Source organism: Doryrhamphus excisus, chromosome 1 (assembly GCF_030265055.1).
Source record: "Doryrhamphus excisus isolate RoL2022-K1 chromosome 1, RoL_Dexc_1.0, whole genome shotgun sequence".
Lineage (NCBI taxonomy): Eukaryota > Metazoa > Chordata > Actinopteri > Syngnathiformes > Syngnathidae > Doryrhamphus > Doryrhamphus excisus.
The window spans coordinates 40,564,597-40,582,106 of NC_080466.1; the positions used below are offsets into that span (position 1 = coordinate 40,564,597).

The following is a 17,510-nucleotide window of genomic DNA, read 5'->3' on the forward strand; positions in this document are numbered from 1 at the left end:
CCCCCAAATGTAATCTGAGTATTTAAAGTAGAACTATACATGCTATGTATCCTAGCGTGTCAATAATGCAACACTCAAAGAACGACATATTTCATTAAAAGCAAACAACAGGTTTATTTATTCTTTTTGAAGTGCAAAATAATACATATAAAACACTATACAGTATATAACACACATGACTGGTACATGCTTTGTGACTGTTTTTTATTTTCTTTTTTTTTTTTGCATTAATCATTCTTGTCAACATTTGCATTTGAAAATCAGGGACATTTACCGGAAACGGGAAATTCTGGTCGTTATTTTACTGGCATGCTTTTATTTGGAAGGCCGGACTTTACCATCTATACAGGAAGTGTTCCGTTAATGTTGCGGAAGTGTTGCTGAGCCGGCCGGAAGCTGTCTGTGCAACTTCGGCGCGACCGTAGAAAGTTAAAATACAGCATGAGGAGAATATGAGACAATAATAACGGCAGTGCGCCCATAAAAAGGGCAAATCGTAGTTTGACGGAGAAAAAGAGGATTTACAGGTAAGTCATGACCTCCATGTTGACGATGACATAATGATTTGTGTTGTTTGTAGTGTGTAAACATTGTTATAGGACATAACCCGTAGTTTCCATACAGAGCAAATTGTGAGAAGCTTTTTTTTTTATTGTTGCTATATGTTAAGCTTGACCGGGGTAAATCTAAATTTGACTCCAAATAATCATTTATGTTAGAAAAACTAATTCATGCTCAACAACTACAGCATAGCAACACATTTAAAAATGAAAATGAATACTGTATTATCACTCACACACCGATACACAACGTATTTAAGACAGTTGACATTGTTTTGTTTTCTTAAATTATGAATATATCAATGTTTATAAAACATCTCAAGATTATTATGTGGTGTTTTTCCAAACATTTTAGTCAAAAGATCATCCAGATCGAGTGCATCATCCATTAACATTCATGGTTTGAAAAAAAAAGGCGCCATTGGACTTTTTTTTTTAAATGATCCCAATTGCAGTGTTTGTTTTTTTAAAGCCATACCATAGCAGCCAACAAGCGCCTTTCTGTACCCTGTTTTATTAAAATACATAACAATGACAAACTGACTGAAAGTCTAAAAACTGTGTTTGGTTGTTAAAGCTGCCACCACTTCAACTTCGCCTCAAAGTTATCATCTTTTACCAAGAACATCTCTGGAGAACATCAATGCCGCACAAAAAGTACAGTTACGCCCAGAGTGAGCCATACTGTGGGCCGATGCTGAGTTCAAGTTCCTTTTTATATGCTGGATGGGTGTCGTTTAGCTGGAAATGACAAGTAGCCATGCTGAATATTTGTCATGAAAACACATTTCAGTCTTTATGCCATTTAAAATGTCAGTCATGCTAGTTAGCCAGCCAGCAAGTGTTGCATTCAAATGCTGACTAAGCTGTTTGCTCTTTCCCGCTATTACAACATTGGTTCTGTTGCTGCTTTGTTGTACATGTGGTCAAACAGAGCTAGGCTTTCCTTCATGCTTTCTCATGCACTCCAAATCATCATGCCCATCATACACAATCCTTAATTAATACACATAATGGGACACACTGAATAGGTGTGTCCCATTACGTGCATTAGCTACTTCTTATTTTTTACAGAAAATAGAAAGATGTGTGTTCATGTCTCTCTCCCCCAAAGGTGCACTTTTCCTTTAAGAAAACGGCATCTTAGAGCCTATTTTGTCATGTCCAGCAAAAAAGATACACATTCAACAAATTAAAACATCACAAACTCAAAATGTGTCCACATTAGGACTCATTTTTGGTTGAACTGTATGAAGTATATACTGTATATTGTGTGTACAGTATGTATTCCTGTGGAAGTATTCTTCCTTTGCCTCGTTTTTTGGCCAAGATAAAATTTATCCTTAGATTTTGTAAGAAATAAAAATAAACAAATGCTTGTTTAGTGTTGAAAAATTTTGGGAATTACCAAAATCGGAAGGATTTTTACAGGAATTAACAGGAATGCATGGGAATTGTGCTCATTCGTTTGAAACAGGGAACAGTACAAAAACAAGTTATGAGCCATGAGGGGTTCAAAGACACCATATTTGAACTTGAATGCACTGTTTTGAAAGTAGATGTATTTAAATTCCGGCATGGAGGCTCCACACTAGACCCTAACATGCATTCTTGTTCATTTCTGTTGTTAGTTCCAACATTCCTCCGCTTCCCATGGACAGTTCCCTAAAGTCAACACCTTAAAATCTCATATTGATTTCAACCTACAAAATAACTGTTGATGTGTTATTTATTTTTGTGCTTACTCCCCATTCCTAGTTTCTCAATTTGGAACATTCCATGAGGCACATCCTTTGAGGTCGGGGTCGGAGGGGCTATTGATTTAAAAAAAAAAAAATCATCTTGCACACATAAATTAGACATCTTATCATACAAGGAAATAATTGTACATGAGGTTGAAGTCCCAATAGACAGTAATGTATTTGGATGTGACCATTCACTGTTGAGGCAGTTGGGGGGAGGGGGGGGGGGGGTCCTCGAGCCACTCAGCGGTGTGTTCTGATGCAGTCCTTGTGATTGGAGACGTGTACATTGTACACACTATATTGGAGTATTTTGAAGTATTTGCGTGTGCCTCTGCTTCAAGTCTGACGGAGTCTTTTCTTGGGTTTCTACACAAATGTCACTGGTATGCCAGGCGGTCCTGACTCCGTCGACGTTTAATGCCAAGTTCACCGTTGATGCTGCTCCTCACACCGTCGTCTCGCCGCCTTTTCGTCCTCCCGATCTGCTTGCAAAAGCACAAATTTGTAATGAAGCTGGAAAAAATGTTCCTTGAAATCTTTATTTGTAGGATGAGTCCATTACAAATGACAATAAGTGTAATAGCTTTCATAGGCGTTATCTCCCCTTATAAGAACACCTACATATTCAGCAAGTGACCACTAGAGGTCAGTGTAGGCCCAAAGAAAAGCGCTCTTGCTCAGTGACTCATGTTTACCTCCCAGCATTTATATGCAATAACATGACAGCTTTGTATCACACTAAAATCACACATTTTCTAATATTCCTACTTTGGAAATTTAATGAAATTTGTGAGAAAATCAACAACATTCATGATGTGCCTTGTGGGACCCAAACATGACTCTCCTTTTCTATACAGTACACATTTTTGTATAGATTTTTTTATTTTATGATCCCCTGTATTGCAAAGTGTATAGAATAGGATGCTTGTTACCTAGTAACTCGTATTATAGCCACACATTTTAAAATATTTTAATTCTATATACCGTATTTTCTGGACTATAAGTTGCTCCAGAGTATAAGTCGCACAATGCCAAAAATAATTAGGCAGAAAAAAACATACATAAGTCGCATTTTTTGCGGGTAATTTATTTTACAAACTACTTGACCAAAACAGACATTACGTCCTATTGGAAGGCGAGTTCTAACATTAATAAAATAATAGAGAACAGGCTGAATATGTGTAAGATATGCTAACACAATGGTTATTCAGCTACACAAAAAATAAACAGAAATGAACAAATGAACAGAAAAGGTGTCCAGTGTTTATGTAACGTAACAGTTTTTTCATTTATAAGTCATAAATTAAGGAGTATAAGTTGCAGGAACAGCCAACCTATGAAAAAAAGTGTGACTTATAGTCCGGAAAATACGGTATACAGTATATATATATACAGTATATACTAATTATGACTACATATTTATCCTGTATATATCGATAAACACATATATATATATATATATACGTATATATATACAGTATGAATATAAAACTTTGTATTGTATCTCTGCAGGTGTAAATGATCCCACAAGTAACTATTGCTACAAATATTTCATGTAGCACTGCAAGGGAGGAATTCACAGACCTTGGCATCCCGCTCTGCAAACTTCTGGAACATGTTAGCGTAGGTCCTCTTGTCCAGCTCGTGATATTCCTTCATCTTGCTCTGGCAGATGGACATCTGGGAGCGAGCAGCTCGATTGGCGGCGTTGACCTGCAGCACTTGTTGAAAGTCCGCCAAGGCCAGGCTGAACTCGTTCCGGAGCAGACGGGCCTCGCCACGACGATACAGAGCCTTCTCGTTGCAAGCGTCCATCTCGATCGCCTTGGGTACACGACACAGGGTCAGTATATTAGTCATTTGCAGTCGTTAAAAATGTGTGGCATGCATCATTTTTGTGTACTCTTGGAGCAATTTGGAGGGGAATTCTTTGTGATTTTTTTTGCCTTTCTTAATTAGCTTCTTCTCTGGAGTTAATGAAGCTAGGGTTGATGGCTGCTGTAATGCCACGACTGCTTCACGGTTGTGGGGGAGCGTAGTACTAGACGTAAACCGTACTTGGTGTTAAGTTGTGTGAGAGCATGGTCATTTTGTGCTAATATGCACAATTTGTGCATAAACAGACCGTAAATAGTGTGCAAATGAGTCTTGACGATTTCATCAATAAATAGTACGGCAAATTGCGGGACAAAAAAGTTTAAACTATATTATGAAAGCAGGAAGTGAACAAATGTAACAGTTACTGATTGTAAAAGTACCACATAGAGGGGTAGGATTTAATAAGCTTTGCTTCTTCCTACTCCTTTTGGACATGTGGAACTGTGAACTGATTATGTGATGCATTCAATTGTAATCTGATGCATGTTCAAATGAAATTAAACCATTACCATGTGGAGGCAAAATGCATAAACACTGAAAAATCTTCAAGTGTGTAAAATTCACAGCTCACCTTGTTGCAGTTTTCCACCACAAGAGAGAAGTCTTTAATGCGCAGGAAACACAACGCTAAATTGAGGTGGGCTGTCAACAGGAAGTCATTAATGCACTTCTGCTGCTCCAAGCCGCGGCCACACTCCATCTCCAACCAGGAAACCATGCGCTGGTACTGGACCACCGCCTGGTAGTAGTGTCCCCCCTGAAAAAACACGTGATCCATGTGTAGAATGTTGACTTATTTACCGACTGAGGATGGAACCAGCAACCATCAGGTTGGGAAACAACCACCATTTAATTCGTCCATTTAATTTTTAGCTGTTTGAATTATGGAAAGTGAAAAAGCAGACAGAGTGTTGAAAAGTATAAATAAGCTGAATGATTACAGCTGGTTGGAGCATCAAAGAAACAACCTTCAGTCGACCTCCTGAGGCATGTGACCGTGAAGAATAAGCAGAATGTTACGGTAATTGAAAATGGAAGATGATTTTCCATCAATGGGGGGGAAGGGGCGCTGTATAAAATGCCCATTCATTTTCAATGTGGAAATATGACCTTGATTTGTTTTCAGTTTTCAGTTTTCCCAGTGAATTAAGATAGGAAAACAAGCAGACTCTACCTTGTAATACTGATTCCCTTTATGCTTGGTTTCAGAGGCCAGACTCAGCTTTTCGTGCAAGTCCATTTCCCAGGGTTCTTTAGCCTTGACACAACATACACAGTACAGTCAGATAGTTGTCTTTCATGAAAGGAAAAGCACACTTTTTGTGGAATTTTCCCCAAGACCTTACACGCACGGTGTTCTCTTTTTTGTGCATTCAAGAAATAAAAACATTAATTCATTCATTTTCTCGCCGGGGTGCTGGAGCCTATCCCAGCTGTCTTTAGGCGAGAGGCGAGGTTTGATATCTTTAGCAGGCACAGAAAAGAGAACACGTGTGTTCTATATATTTCCTATAATGTGTTTTGGTCAAAAAGTTAGCTTAAACTCACCCTTTTAAAGTCTTTGAGTGTAACCTCGTATACGATGTCTTTGTCTGGTCCGACTTTAAATTCTGGTTTTCCTCTGCAACCAAAGCCATACCTGTGAGAAAAAACATGTACTTAGAACAAGAATTGTGAAACAAAATGTCTAATTTGCCGCTGTTTAACAATATTTGTACTCCGATCTTTCCGACACACATCTTCATAAAGTGAGTAACTTTGGACATAAATATATTTTAGTTTTATTTAATGATTTCATTCATTCATTTTCTACCGCTTTTTCCTCACGAGGGTCGCGGGGGTGCTGGAGCCTATCCCAGCTGCCTTTGGGCGAGAGGCGGGGTACACCCTGGACTGGCGGCCAGCCAATCACAGGGCACATATAGACAAACAACCATTCACACTCACATTCATACCTATGGACAATTTGGAGTCACCAAATGATTTCATATTGCACTTATTTTTCTGCTTTATGAAAGTAAAAAATATTAGGTAAAATATTACCAGCGCAGTTAATTCATGTTTTATGATGAATATCCATTATTTTCGATGGGAAATATTATTAAAAAGCCAAGACACGTCCATGCTATGAGGCTTTATCGACTAAGGAGCCACATTCAGTAACTTAAGTGGGAGTTTAAGTCATTATAATTAGAGACTAAGCATCATATTAGTGCATATTTGTGATTTATTTCATCATCAAAATGTCAAAACTAAAAGGACCACCATTGAGACTCATTTAGTAGATGCAAACATTGCACTTACTTTGGTGACAAGTAAAGTATACAGCACTCTCCTTTCTGCATTTTGTCCATGGCGCGGTCCACACCAAGAGGAACGCCTTTATCCTCCGACTCGCTGACGACGAAGCTGACGTCCCGGCGATCGAACAATCGGCCGTCACAGCTCCCCTCCAGATGTACTGAGCGGTGTGAAACACAACATAGGTACTGAATATACTGACTATACAGTAAACCTCGGATATATCGGACTCGAATATATCGGAAATTCGCTCACAACGGACAGATAAAAAAGAACCAATTTTTCTGTAATGCATTTCCAATAAAAATTCATTGCATATATCGGATTTTTTATAACGGATTTCGCCTATTTCGGACAAAATCTCCAGTCCCGTTCCAATGCATTTCCATTAAATTTCCCTCGCATATATCGGATGGCCGCATCGTGGCGCTCCGATTCGCCGAATCGTGACAGGCCGCTATACGACGTCATTTGCAGCGTTGCCTGCGCGTCCAGGTACATTGGAAACATAGTCAAGGAAGTGCCTTTTTATAACGGATAAAATCCCATTTACGCATATACCGGATATAAATCCGATATATGCGTAAAACGGACATTTTCCGGTATACGCATATAACGGATTTCGCTTATATCGGACAAAACCAGTGGGAACAATTGAATCCGATATATCCGAGGTTTACTGTATTTACATTCATCATACATGATGTCACTTTTATGACTATATTTTCGATAGCGTACGTAGTATGTAGCAAGTAAACTGCTTACTCTTAAAGGAAAACTGTGCTATTTGGACTGGAGTTTTGACTGGACTAATATGGTCATACTGGTTCCCGGTTGTACGTTGTATGCATCATTGTAAAATAACATAAAATGAGGCAAGGAAGGGCCTTACCATAAACGATTGCACCATCATTGGGATTCAAGTAGCCATCCCCTTTGACTTTGATCCTTCGTACAATGCCGCTATCATCTGTCAGCTTCTCTCCTTCAAACTTGAGCAGCTCGATCTGTTGGCAAATAAACGAACATTATTATTAATGTCAGCATTAAACAGCGGTGTGAAAGGAACAATTTGAGGGAAGAAAAAAAAAAGCCTTGCAGTGGGCACGGGAAGGTTTAGTGTGGGTGGAGAAAAAGCTAATACATAACAAAAAATATGTAGGAGTTGTCACAAAAGAACAATTGCAGAAAGGTAGAATTTGTTTGCTGGTATTACTGACACTGCATGTACTGTATATTGATATCAGGTCAAGAGAAAGACAGTATCGAGGTGGACTACAAGGGATGCTTTGTCCACAAACCAGCATTCCATACCTACCTCAAACAGCACTGATGAGTTGGGAGGAATTTTGTCCGGTTTTCCAGAGGAGCCGTAAGCGTACTCTGGCTTACACAATAAAGTGCACACTTCTCCTCTCTGCATGGATAACACACCAATATCCCAGGCTTTGAGGACCTGTCCTGTTTGCAGCCAATAAACAAATTCATAGTTTTTATTAACATTCATTACTTGGAGTGACACAAGATTAAAACATGACAAGATATATCCTTCAGAATAAAAAGTCTTGTGGATGATTAATTCATTAATTAATCACCCTAATATATCGCCATATGTGCATGGGTGGCTGTTTTCCTCGCCTCACGCCTCCAAACAGGCAATATGGTGTATTTGTTCCAAAGAACAATAGCACGAACGGAGTGAGCACTTTTGTCGGTCCTACAGTCTATTTGTCTCGGTGGGTGGCGCCGGGGCCGCTAGCATACACACAGAGTGTAACATAGTACAGACAATTTATTTTCTTAAAAACTAAATTCATTAAATCCCAGCCATTTTTCAAAAGCAGTCCCTCTCAGTAAAAGCCAATTTTGATGATTTTGACTGATTTTTCAAGGCACACAGAATATTGTGTCATAGGGCAATGTAAAGACAGTATACGTATACCAAAAGAAATTGTAGACTCATCTTTCATCGGAAAAAAACGTGTTTTTGCCAAAATATCTAAACAACAACAACAATTGCACAATATAATGCAGTATAGGGGCTGCACAGTGGTCGAGTGGTTAGCACACAGGCCTCACAGCTAGGAGACCCGAGTTCAATACCACCCTCTGCAATCTCTGTGTGGCATTTGCATGTTCTCCCCGTGCATGCGTGGGTTTTCTCCCACATTCCAAAAACATGCTAGGTTAATTGGCGACTCCAAATTGTCCATAGGTATGAATGTGTGTGAGTGTGAATGGTTGTTTGTCTATATGTGCCCTGTGATTGGCTGGCGACTAGTCAGGGGTGTACCCCGCCTCTCGCCCAAAGACAGCTGGGATAGGCTCCAGCACCCCCCACAATTAAGCACAATTTAGCATAGCAATGTGGGAGGAAACCGGAGTCCCCGGAGAAAACCCACACATGCACGGGGAGAACACGCAAACTCTTCACAGAGATGGCCAAGGGTGGAATTGAACCCGGGTCTCCTAGCTGTGAAGTCTGCACACGAACCACTTGACCACCGTGCAGCCCCCAGAATATCATATCACTTGTATTTCAATATGTTCTAACTAGTTCTAACTATAACTAATAATAACTAGTCTACCACAAAACGGCGATCATTTATTACTCAATTTCTGAAAAATGCACTATAATCTATCATCAAACGGCAATATTATGAGGAACGACTGTACAGTATTTCATTGAGATACAAGTGGAATACAAAGATGGAAAAGTGGCCTACCCTTGCCAACATTAAAGGAAAAAGACTCCTTCCGATCTCTGCTACAGTCAAACTTCTTCCCAGTGAGAAGCCTTCCAGTGTAATGGATGGTCACTCTGTCCCCTATCATCGGGCACGCTCCATCTTCTCCCTGACGTTTCACAACCTGCGAGTGAAAGCCAAAAACGTTGAGAAAGAACCTGAAGATAATCAGATTTTTTTTTAAACCTTCAAAAACATGGCAGTAACGAATACCTTGATAATTCCGTGGTCCTTTTTAGGCGTGACATCAGCGCCCTTTGCAGCAAACACAGCCGGGGCTGAGGGCCCGTCCATAGAAAGATCCTGATCAGTGGTCATGTCTGCCTGTGGGCATCACAGTGACGCTGGAATAGGTATTGAACATAAAGGCCTTGTGTTAACAAGTTGCATCAACCAGAAACCCGTCTGTGTCTAATTTGCTGCCACGGAAGGAAATTAAACATGAAATAAATTACATTTGTGGAGTTTTGTGGTTCTGGAAAATCCAAACATATCAATAGCAGATCTCCATAATTCACACAAAGTAGGACTGTCCTCTGTATTACATCATTCACTGCTACTACTCTACCAGTAAGATGCAGTTCGGGTGATCCTTGTGTTACGACTTTTGTGGTTACATACAAATTATATAATAGACTCTTTTAATGTCAGTGCCTCAAAGAAAAGAAAAGTCATCTTTTTTCACAACTCTTTAAAGCCAGACGTCTTCCCTATCTGGAACTTGCACATTGTCTTCCTTAAAGGAGTGTCCTAAGAAGCAAACTCAGCAATGCTGTTTGTGCAGTACAATGTCGTGAAGCGTGCAATGATGACCCCAACATTGGAGAGACCAACCAACCCTTGTACAAATGTACATGGCACAACATTAGAGATCAGTTTCTTCAGGGGGCTGGAGAAGGTTTGCCCCATCACCTACCTACAACACCAACCTATCTGCTTACCACACTAGCCACGTATAAATGGACCCAAATAGTCCGATTGCATTCGGTTTATTTGCTCAAACGGAAAAGTGCCAATCAGAATGAATATATAATCAGATTCACGGGGTTGGAATATTCCTTTCCCCAATCCGATTGAGGTATCTTGTACCCACTCAAACGGAAAGTTGTCAGGGTGCGTTCTTCTTCTGTTGTTTATTGGCGGTTGGCAAGTAGCTTTCGTGTGCATTACCGCCATCTGTGGAACAGAATCTAAACATTTCTATACCGGTTTTATTAAATTAGTCCAGTTTTATTAAAAAAGAAAATATATATCTATATAAAACATGTCCCCAGTTTAATTATAAAATATTAGCAAGATTGAATTTTGGGAGTGTGAATGGTTGTTTGTCTATTTGTGCCCTGTGATTGGCTGGCCACCAGTCCAGGGTGTACCCCGCCTCTTGCCCGAAGACAGCTGGGATAGGCTCCAGCACCCCCCGCGAACTTCATGAGGATCAGCGGTAGAAAATGAATGGATTTGATCTTTTCCTGTTTAAATTTATCTCGGGTGCGTTCTTTCAGCGCATGCTCAGATATGACGTAATACGCAGCTCCAGACGTTCTTCAGTTTTAAAAATGGAGGCAAGCAATCGGCACTGGACTGCTGCGGAAAGTTTTGATCAAAACTAAATTTCAAGACTGGACGAACAAAAAAACTGGCAATATGGAGTTATTCCAACAAGTGAAAGAAAACCTCGGGGACGTCAGTATCACGTGATGTTGATGTTTACGTTTTACTGCAAATGCCCCATTGACTATTCTGTTTGATTATAGCAACGCATGTAGACAAGAGATTGGAATATTCCTTTCCATGTATACCATTGTTTTCGGAAAGATTCCATTTGGAAAGAAAATGTAAACGTGGTTACTGTTCCTCCAAAAATTGTCTCATTCTACGAGCTGCTTTACCACCAAGCAGGTAAACAACCTATTTTTATGCAGAACGGTCGTTCATCAACCATTCCTAATCATCTACATTCATCACTAAACGCAAAATATCATCCCGTTTTATTCCCACTCCTACTTGCTGCCACGTACTCAAAATAGCACTCTTCCTTTGTAAAATGCAACTTTTCTTTGGAGTTGTCAGCAGTGTGAGTTTAAGATTTGTTCGCTGTGTGAAAGTGTCAGCAAAATATGCCGGTGCTGATAAAAAGCGGTGATAAGCTGCAGAGGCGTACAATACGACCGCCATGAACGGATCATATTGTTTGTGGAACTGGTTGGCAGTTTTGCAAGTCTAATCAATTTAATGCTGCGTTTTGTTTTTCTTACATGTTGCAAAACATGATCACTTACTCTTGAGCGGTTGTTTTCAAACTGGGGTGCGGGGCATGTTCAGTTTTCATATTACTATTTGCTTGAAAATAATAATAGATAATGAGAAAAATCATTAGTATGACCCGAAGTTTGTGAAAGGAGTAGATTAATTTATCTAATTTTCATGTTATGACATCGCCAGGCTCGGAGATGGTCGGATCCCCGTCTCCACCATTCCCGACAAGCTCATCTAAACGTCTGATCCACGTGTCATAGTCTTCCTCGTCTCTCACGCAAACACGGGCATCATTATTCATGGATAGACGTACGGACAGATGAAGAAATGTGTATCCACATTCTTTTGGTCAGATTCATAAAGCTGTGCAAACTCTCGGTCAACTTTTATAAATAAACACATGCACAATCCTGAAGTCCGCTCCCATTTTGGCGGCCATTTGCATATGAACATGTTGTTTTTACTCAAATGCAGGCGGAACGCAGCGCCTCTGACTCCAAAATAGGTCCAAAGTAATGTAAAGGTCTGTTATTCGTTCGTATTTTAACTATAGAAATGAGATGGAAAAATAACTGAACATGTTGATGCCATTAAGTTAAAGCTTTTTCCACTGAGAGCCACATACTGAAAAATCAAAAGGGACATTTTTTTTAAACCATTCCATGCAAATATGCTAAGAAGTTATATATACAGTACATTTAAAGAAAATACATTTCAGCTGTGTTATCTGCGTTATTAGTATGAATTAACTTTTTCTCAAATTACACTGATTTGCTTGTTTTCACAGTAATGTAGTTCTTTGGCATGATTAGTAATCAGTGATTGTGACATAGGTCTTTAGCTCCCCAGAAAAACAAAAACATATCCCTATTGATGTTCAGATACACAATTCTTACATCCAAAACACCGTCCGGCTGACATTTTTTTTAAGGGGACAAGTAGTACAAAAAGTACTGCACTGTCAGTGCAGTGAACTGTCACTGCGTATGCGCATACAACTGCTCTAAATACTGCAAAACTCTAGCAAGCAAACGAGTAAGAAAGAGGATAAAAATGAGCTGGACCAAGTAAAAAGCCAAAGACGGAGTGGGAAGAGGGCTTCCTTTTCATTTGCCTCATCCGTCAATCTACAATTGCTTTACCGAAGAAGGGAAATGTGGAGCGCCATTTAAAAACGATGGCACCGAGTTCGCTCCGAAAAGCGACCTGCCTGATTCCATTTAGTGCATTGTGTTGTATTGTGCAATATAGATTGATGCAGTAATGCAAGGTACACCAGCATATACTGTACATATAAAAAAAAAATAATTCTCAATATATTTATAAATAATGTGTTTAGCATTTTTATTAGGTGGTTGATTATTTTGACTCGGTCATGTCATAAGTAGCTCTCAGGCTGAAAAAGTGTGTCCTCCAAAGGTCAATAGATCAATAAAGTATGTACTATGTATCATTTTTCCTCACGAGACACACCTCAATGATTAGGAGCATAGATATGAGACTTGATTAAAATCTCATTCTCATTCAACAATCGATGGAACGGCATCTTCAAGTGCATGTTTTGTCGTCGTCATGTTCTCAAAGTACACAGTACACAGTGTACGCACATCAAAGCCAGGTAGTCTCTGTGCTGCAGGGACTTGCCTGCCTTTTTGCGGAAAAGAACCATTGTTATGGTTATAGGTGTGCTAAAGTCTCCATGAAATTAATGTAAGTCAATGCAGTGTCCTCAAAGGAACTGAACAGTGCGTGTGCATATGTGTGTGTGTGTGAGCACGCACGCATGCACGCGTGTATGTGTGTTTGTGTTTCTGAACACAATGTTCCTTCTATTCACAGTTCCCCACCGGCATAGCCTGATGGCTGAAACCAACCTCTCGTGAAACCTATTTTACTGAATTTATCTTACATCTATTAATCACATTTAATAGTCGTGAAATCACAATGAAATCCAATGTGTGGTAAATTACCTTCAATAATTACGTCATTTTCAGTGCAAATGCTAGTGCCTATAGAGGAAGCGGACTTGAAAACAAGTATTTCAATGAAATAAAGCAATGTGAGACAACACTATGTACCTGAACTCAAATACCCCGCCTGGGAATGCAATAACATTTAACAGAATTTTTAAGAGGTACTGAATTAGCCAAAAGGGCCCGTGACTCCTTAGCAGTAATTCTTTTTGGCAATAAATCATTAAGATTATACTTCAAACTTGGTGCAATTAGAATAAAGACATTTTAGCACACTGACTGTACATTGATAAGCAGCTTTTCTTAGTATTAACAATAACATTGACAATAATTTTACAAAGAAAAATGTACTCTTTAAATTCTGACATGTATAATGAAGTCTCAATTTTTTCCATTTAAGTAAATGATGGAATTAAGTCTGACTTTACTATAAGACATAATAATGTCTTTATTCTAATCATGTAATATCAGTGTAAACACATGTTTGCATAACAATTCTCAGCTGTCCCATCTTAACATCCTGTTCTGGTTCAGAATGTTCTACTAGGCTTTATGACTTAATTGAATGTGGGGGGATCATAATAATTCTTTATTATAATGTAATTCAAGCATGACTCATGCATGAAGTCATTTGATCCCCTACACCTGCACCCTCATTTTACGTCCTATATCATATGACTATTACATCAATTTTACACCATTTTCTGGGAATTCCTTCATTGAAAGAAGAACAGAAGAAGAATTCATTAACATGCCAGTAAAGTGACAATTGAGAATTAATCAAACACTCACATGTTTGTGCTTTCGTGGAAAAGAAAACCCCGAAAAGATCCTCCGGGGGGAACTAAAGGAGTGGCTCCCAGTCGCTGCTCACGTCCCCGGGTTCGAATTGTTGCTCCGTGCGGGTGTCGCGGTACTGCTTATCTTGCCCGGGATTGGCGTCCTTCGCTCGGCTTCATCACTACAAAGGTACCGGTAAGGCGACCACATGGAGCACACAAGTCGAAGTGACTCTGGAGGAGGGACAGAGGCGGAAAATACGCAGAGAGAGGAGGGAGAGAGAGGAGCAGTGGGAGGGTTTTCGTATGAAATGAAGGGGAGGTCTTGGAAAGCGGCCACAAAAGTAACACAATGTTCCGGCTGTACTGTGGCTTCACCGCCGCTGATGAGAACACTGTGTTCCAAATAGACACCCTGACCTGTAACCCGTTCTGTGCCGAGCCTGGCTGGCTGACTGACTGGCTGGCTGGCTGGCTGGCCGGGAACAGCCTGTTCCGCAGCAGGCTGTCCTCCGCCCCCGGTCGGTCAGCTGACAGCTCGGATCATCGACACCGTCGTGCAACCACAAACCGACGAGCCTGACACCATGGCGGCAAGTCAAACTGCCTGCAGCCCGAGAAGGAGCCACTGGGAGCCGGTTCGTTGTTGCTCCGCAGCACGCTGGTTCAACCGGGACAGTTTACTCGGTGTGGACGGATCGATCCAAATAGTAACGATACCGATGGCGATATTTCTAGTATATATTGTATATTGTTTGCAGTTCGGGGAATAAGTCCTTGGACATAGAAAGGCTTTGGGGCAAAAAGCAAAGGATGTGAATGAGAGCTATTTTTTGCTTTTGTTTACATATTTTGCAATATTGTTCAAACTATTGAATGCATCAAAAGATAATAATTTAACATTTAGTGTATATTGTAAAATTCTTCACAAATATGTTGGTTGATAATGGCTTTTTGTTTTGGTCACCCCATAAGTCATGATCAACAAAATGAAGTCAAGTTCACAAAATCATTCATTGACAAATTTCAAGTAAAAAAAAAATAGATATTAAATTAAATATATTTATACAATATTGCACATAACAAAACAAAAGTCAAGAGCGGTTAGCGCGCAGGCCTCACAGCTAGTAGACCCAAGTTCAATCCCACTCTCGGCCATATCTGTGTGGAGTTTGCATGTTCTCCCCGTGCATGCGTGGGTTTTCTCCGGGTACTCCGGTTTCCTCCCACATTCCAAAAACATGCTAGGTTAATTGGTGACTCCAAATTGTCCATAGGTATGAATGTGAGTGTGAATGGTTGTTTGTCTATATGTGCCCTGTGATTGGCTGGCCACCAGTCCAGGGTGTACCCCGCCTCCTCCCCGAAGACAGCTGGGATAGGCTCCAGCACCTCTGTGACCCTTGTGAGAGGTTAAGCGGTAGAAAATGAATGAATGAATGAATGAAAATGTAGAAATTGCTTTGGTTTTCGTATGTTTGTCGGAACTTTTTGATTATTAATAACAGAAAATGAGGTTCCACTGTTCTTTAATATTGAAGTCCTGACTAGTCAGTGTATTATTTTTTTTTTACATTTTGAAGAAACGCCACATCCCTCATATTATAACAATTTGGAGTTTTAAAGTTAACTTTTGGCATGGAACATTTTGCTGACATGGCAAATATTTTTAACACTATTGTGAATGTGAATAATTTTGGCGTCACCCGAATGTGATACATGCTGTGATTGAAAAAAATGTGCAAAAGTAAAAACAACATGTAGACATAAAAGTAAAATAGTGCAAAATAGACCAATTCACTGTGTTACATTTGTGAGCAGTGTTTGATGTTCAAGTATAGGGAATTTCTATGACTCGTATTTGCATTTAATATTGTAATCCATCTCATATTTGTTGTAAGATTTACAGCTTTAAACTTAGGAAGTAAAACCTCCAGTTACAGTAGTTTTATGACAGAAAATGTGTCTTGTTTTTGTTTTGTTTTTATGTCGCAGGGCTTGGTACCTTAAGATATTGTTTGGTCAGTCAAATATTAACTCTTAACTTAATCAAAGTAACACGCCTATCCGGAAAAAGGAAGCACATACGTATATAATATTTATTTTCACAGAAGAAAATACTGAAATATACCAGTAATGTTCAAACAAATTCAGTGATCACTCTTAATTGTGTCCCTTTGGATTGTTGTTTTTTTTGCACACACAGAAAGTGAAACTGGTGGTCAGCAACCTGAGGCTCACATGCCACTGTTGGCACATGGCACAGGGTTGTAGCTTCCAAGAACATTCGCTCTGTATTGTGTACTCTAAGAAATGACGTAACTGCAGTTGCTGCAAATGCTCTTTAAAGAGACGGTACGCTGAAATGAGAATTGTGCTTCAGGCCATTAGAAATTATGGCTTGATCTTAATTACAATTCCGATTAGTGCTGATGATCCAGTTTGAAGGAACGCTGGCAAACGCTTCAAGTTGTTGGCAGTTTTTTTTTTTTCGTATGGATGAGCCTGTTTGTTGCCTTACAGCAAACACACACAAACATTATGTAAGTAGCTGGCAGCACAAGCAAAAGCACCTCGAAGCGAGCATGTCCAAATTGTATCGTTGGTGTCAATATTTAATGTGAGCACCGTTGTTATCCGGCACTGCCGCATCAGTCTTGGGTCTGGAATCGAGCATCTGCGCAGGTTGTTACTGTTATCCTCTTCCACACCCCCATGATGACATCATTAGTGGAGCTGGTGAATGTTTGACACCTTGCTCTCTTCCGCCTTCCTTCCTTCCGCCCATGGATTAGGCTTGGGTATCTTTTACATATTATTCAACGCCAGTGCATTGTTTGTGATGTGGATAGCTAAAGGTTTCCACTTCCAGGTCTTCCTGTCCTGTAGTTTTTCGTGTTGTACTACAGTAAACCTCGGATATATCGGATTCAATTGTTCCCACTGGTTTTGTCCGATATAAGCGAAATCCGTTATATGCGTATACCGGAAAATGTCCGTTTTACGCGTATATCGGATTTATATCCGGTATATGCGTAAATCAGATTTTATCCGTTATAAAAAGGCACTTCCTTGACTATGTTTCCAATGTACCTGGACGCGCAGGCAACGCTGCAAACGCTGCAAATGACGTCGTATAGCGGCCTGTCACGATTCGGCGAATCGGAGCGCCACGATGCTGCCATCCGATATATGCGAGGGAAATTTAATGGAAATGCATTGGAACGGGACTGGAGATTAGGCGAAATCCGTTATAAAAAATCCGATATAT

General features: G+C 39.9%; 1 protein-coding gene across 1 annotated transcript; it reads right to left on the bottom strand.

Annotated features, from left to right (window-relative positions):
• Positions 1–89: 89 nt before the first annotated feature.
• fkbp5 (FKBP prolyl isomerase 5) lies at positions 90–14,662 on the bottom strand. Its single transcript, XM_058074247.1, has 11 exons — positions 14,253–14,662; positions 9,445–9,575; positions 9,211–9,355; positions 7,803–7,945; positions 7,377–7,491; positions 6,488–6,644; positions 5,732–5,822; positions 5,358–5,441; positions 4,755–4,940; positions 3,890–4,129; positions 90–2,787 (listed from the first exon to the last, which is right to left on the bottom strand). The coding sequence occupies exons 2-11, from the start codon at positions 9,547–9,549 to the stop codon at positions 2,683–2,685; spliced, it is 1,371 nt and encodes a 456-aa protein (XP_057930230.1). The 5' UTR covers positions 9,550–9,575; positions 14,253–14,662; the 3' UTR covers positions 90–2,682.
• Positions 14,663–17,510: the final 2,848 nt, after the last annotated feature.

Bases quoted from the DNA above. Each gene is read 5' to 3' on its own strand.
- fkbp5 (XM_058074247.1), bottom strand. From the start codon at position 9,549: ATGACCACTGATCAGGATCTTTCTATGGACGGGCCCTCAGCCCCGGCT. The intron at 5,823-6,487 runs GTAAGTGCAATG...TTTTTCTCACAG, and splicing joins ATACTTTACTTGTCACCAAA to GTATGGCTTTGGTTGCAGAG. The intron at 2,788-3,889 runs GTCTGTGAATTC...TTTTGCAAGCAG, and splicing joins TTGCAGAGCGGGATGCCAAG to ATCGGGAGGACGAAAAGGCG.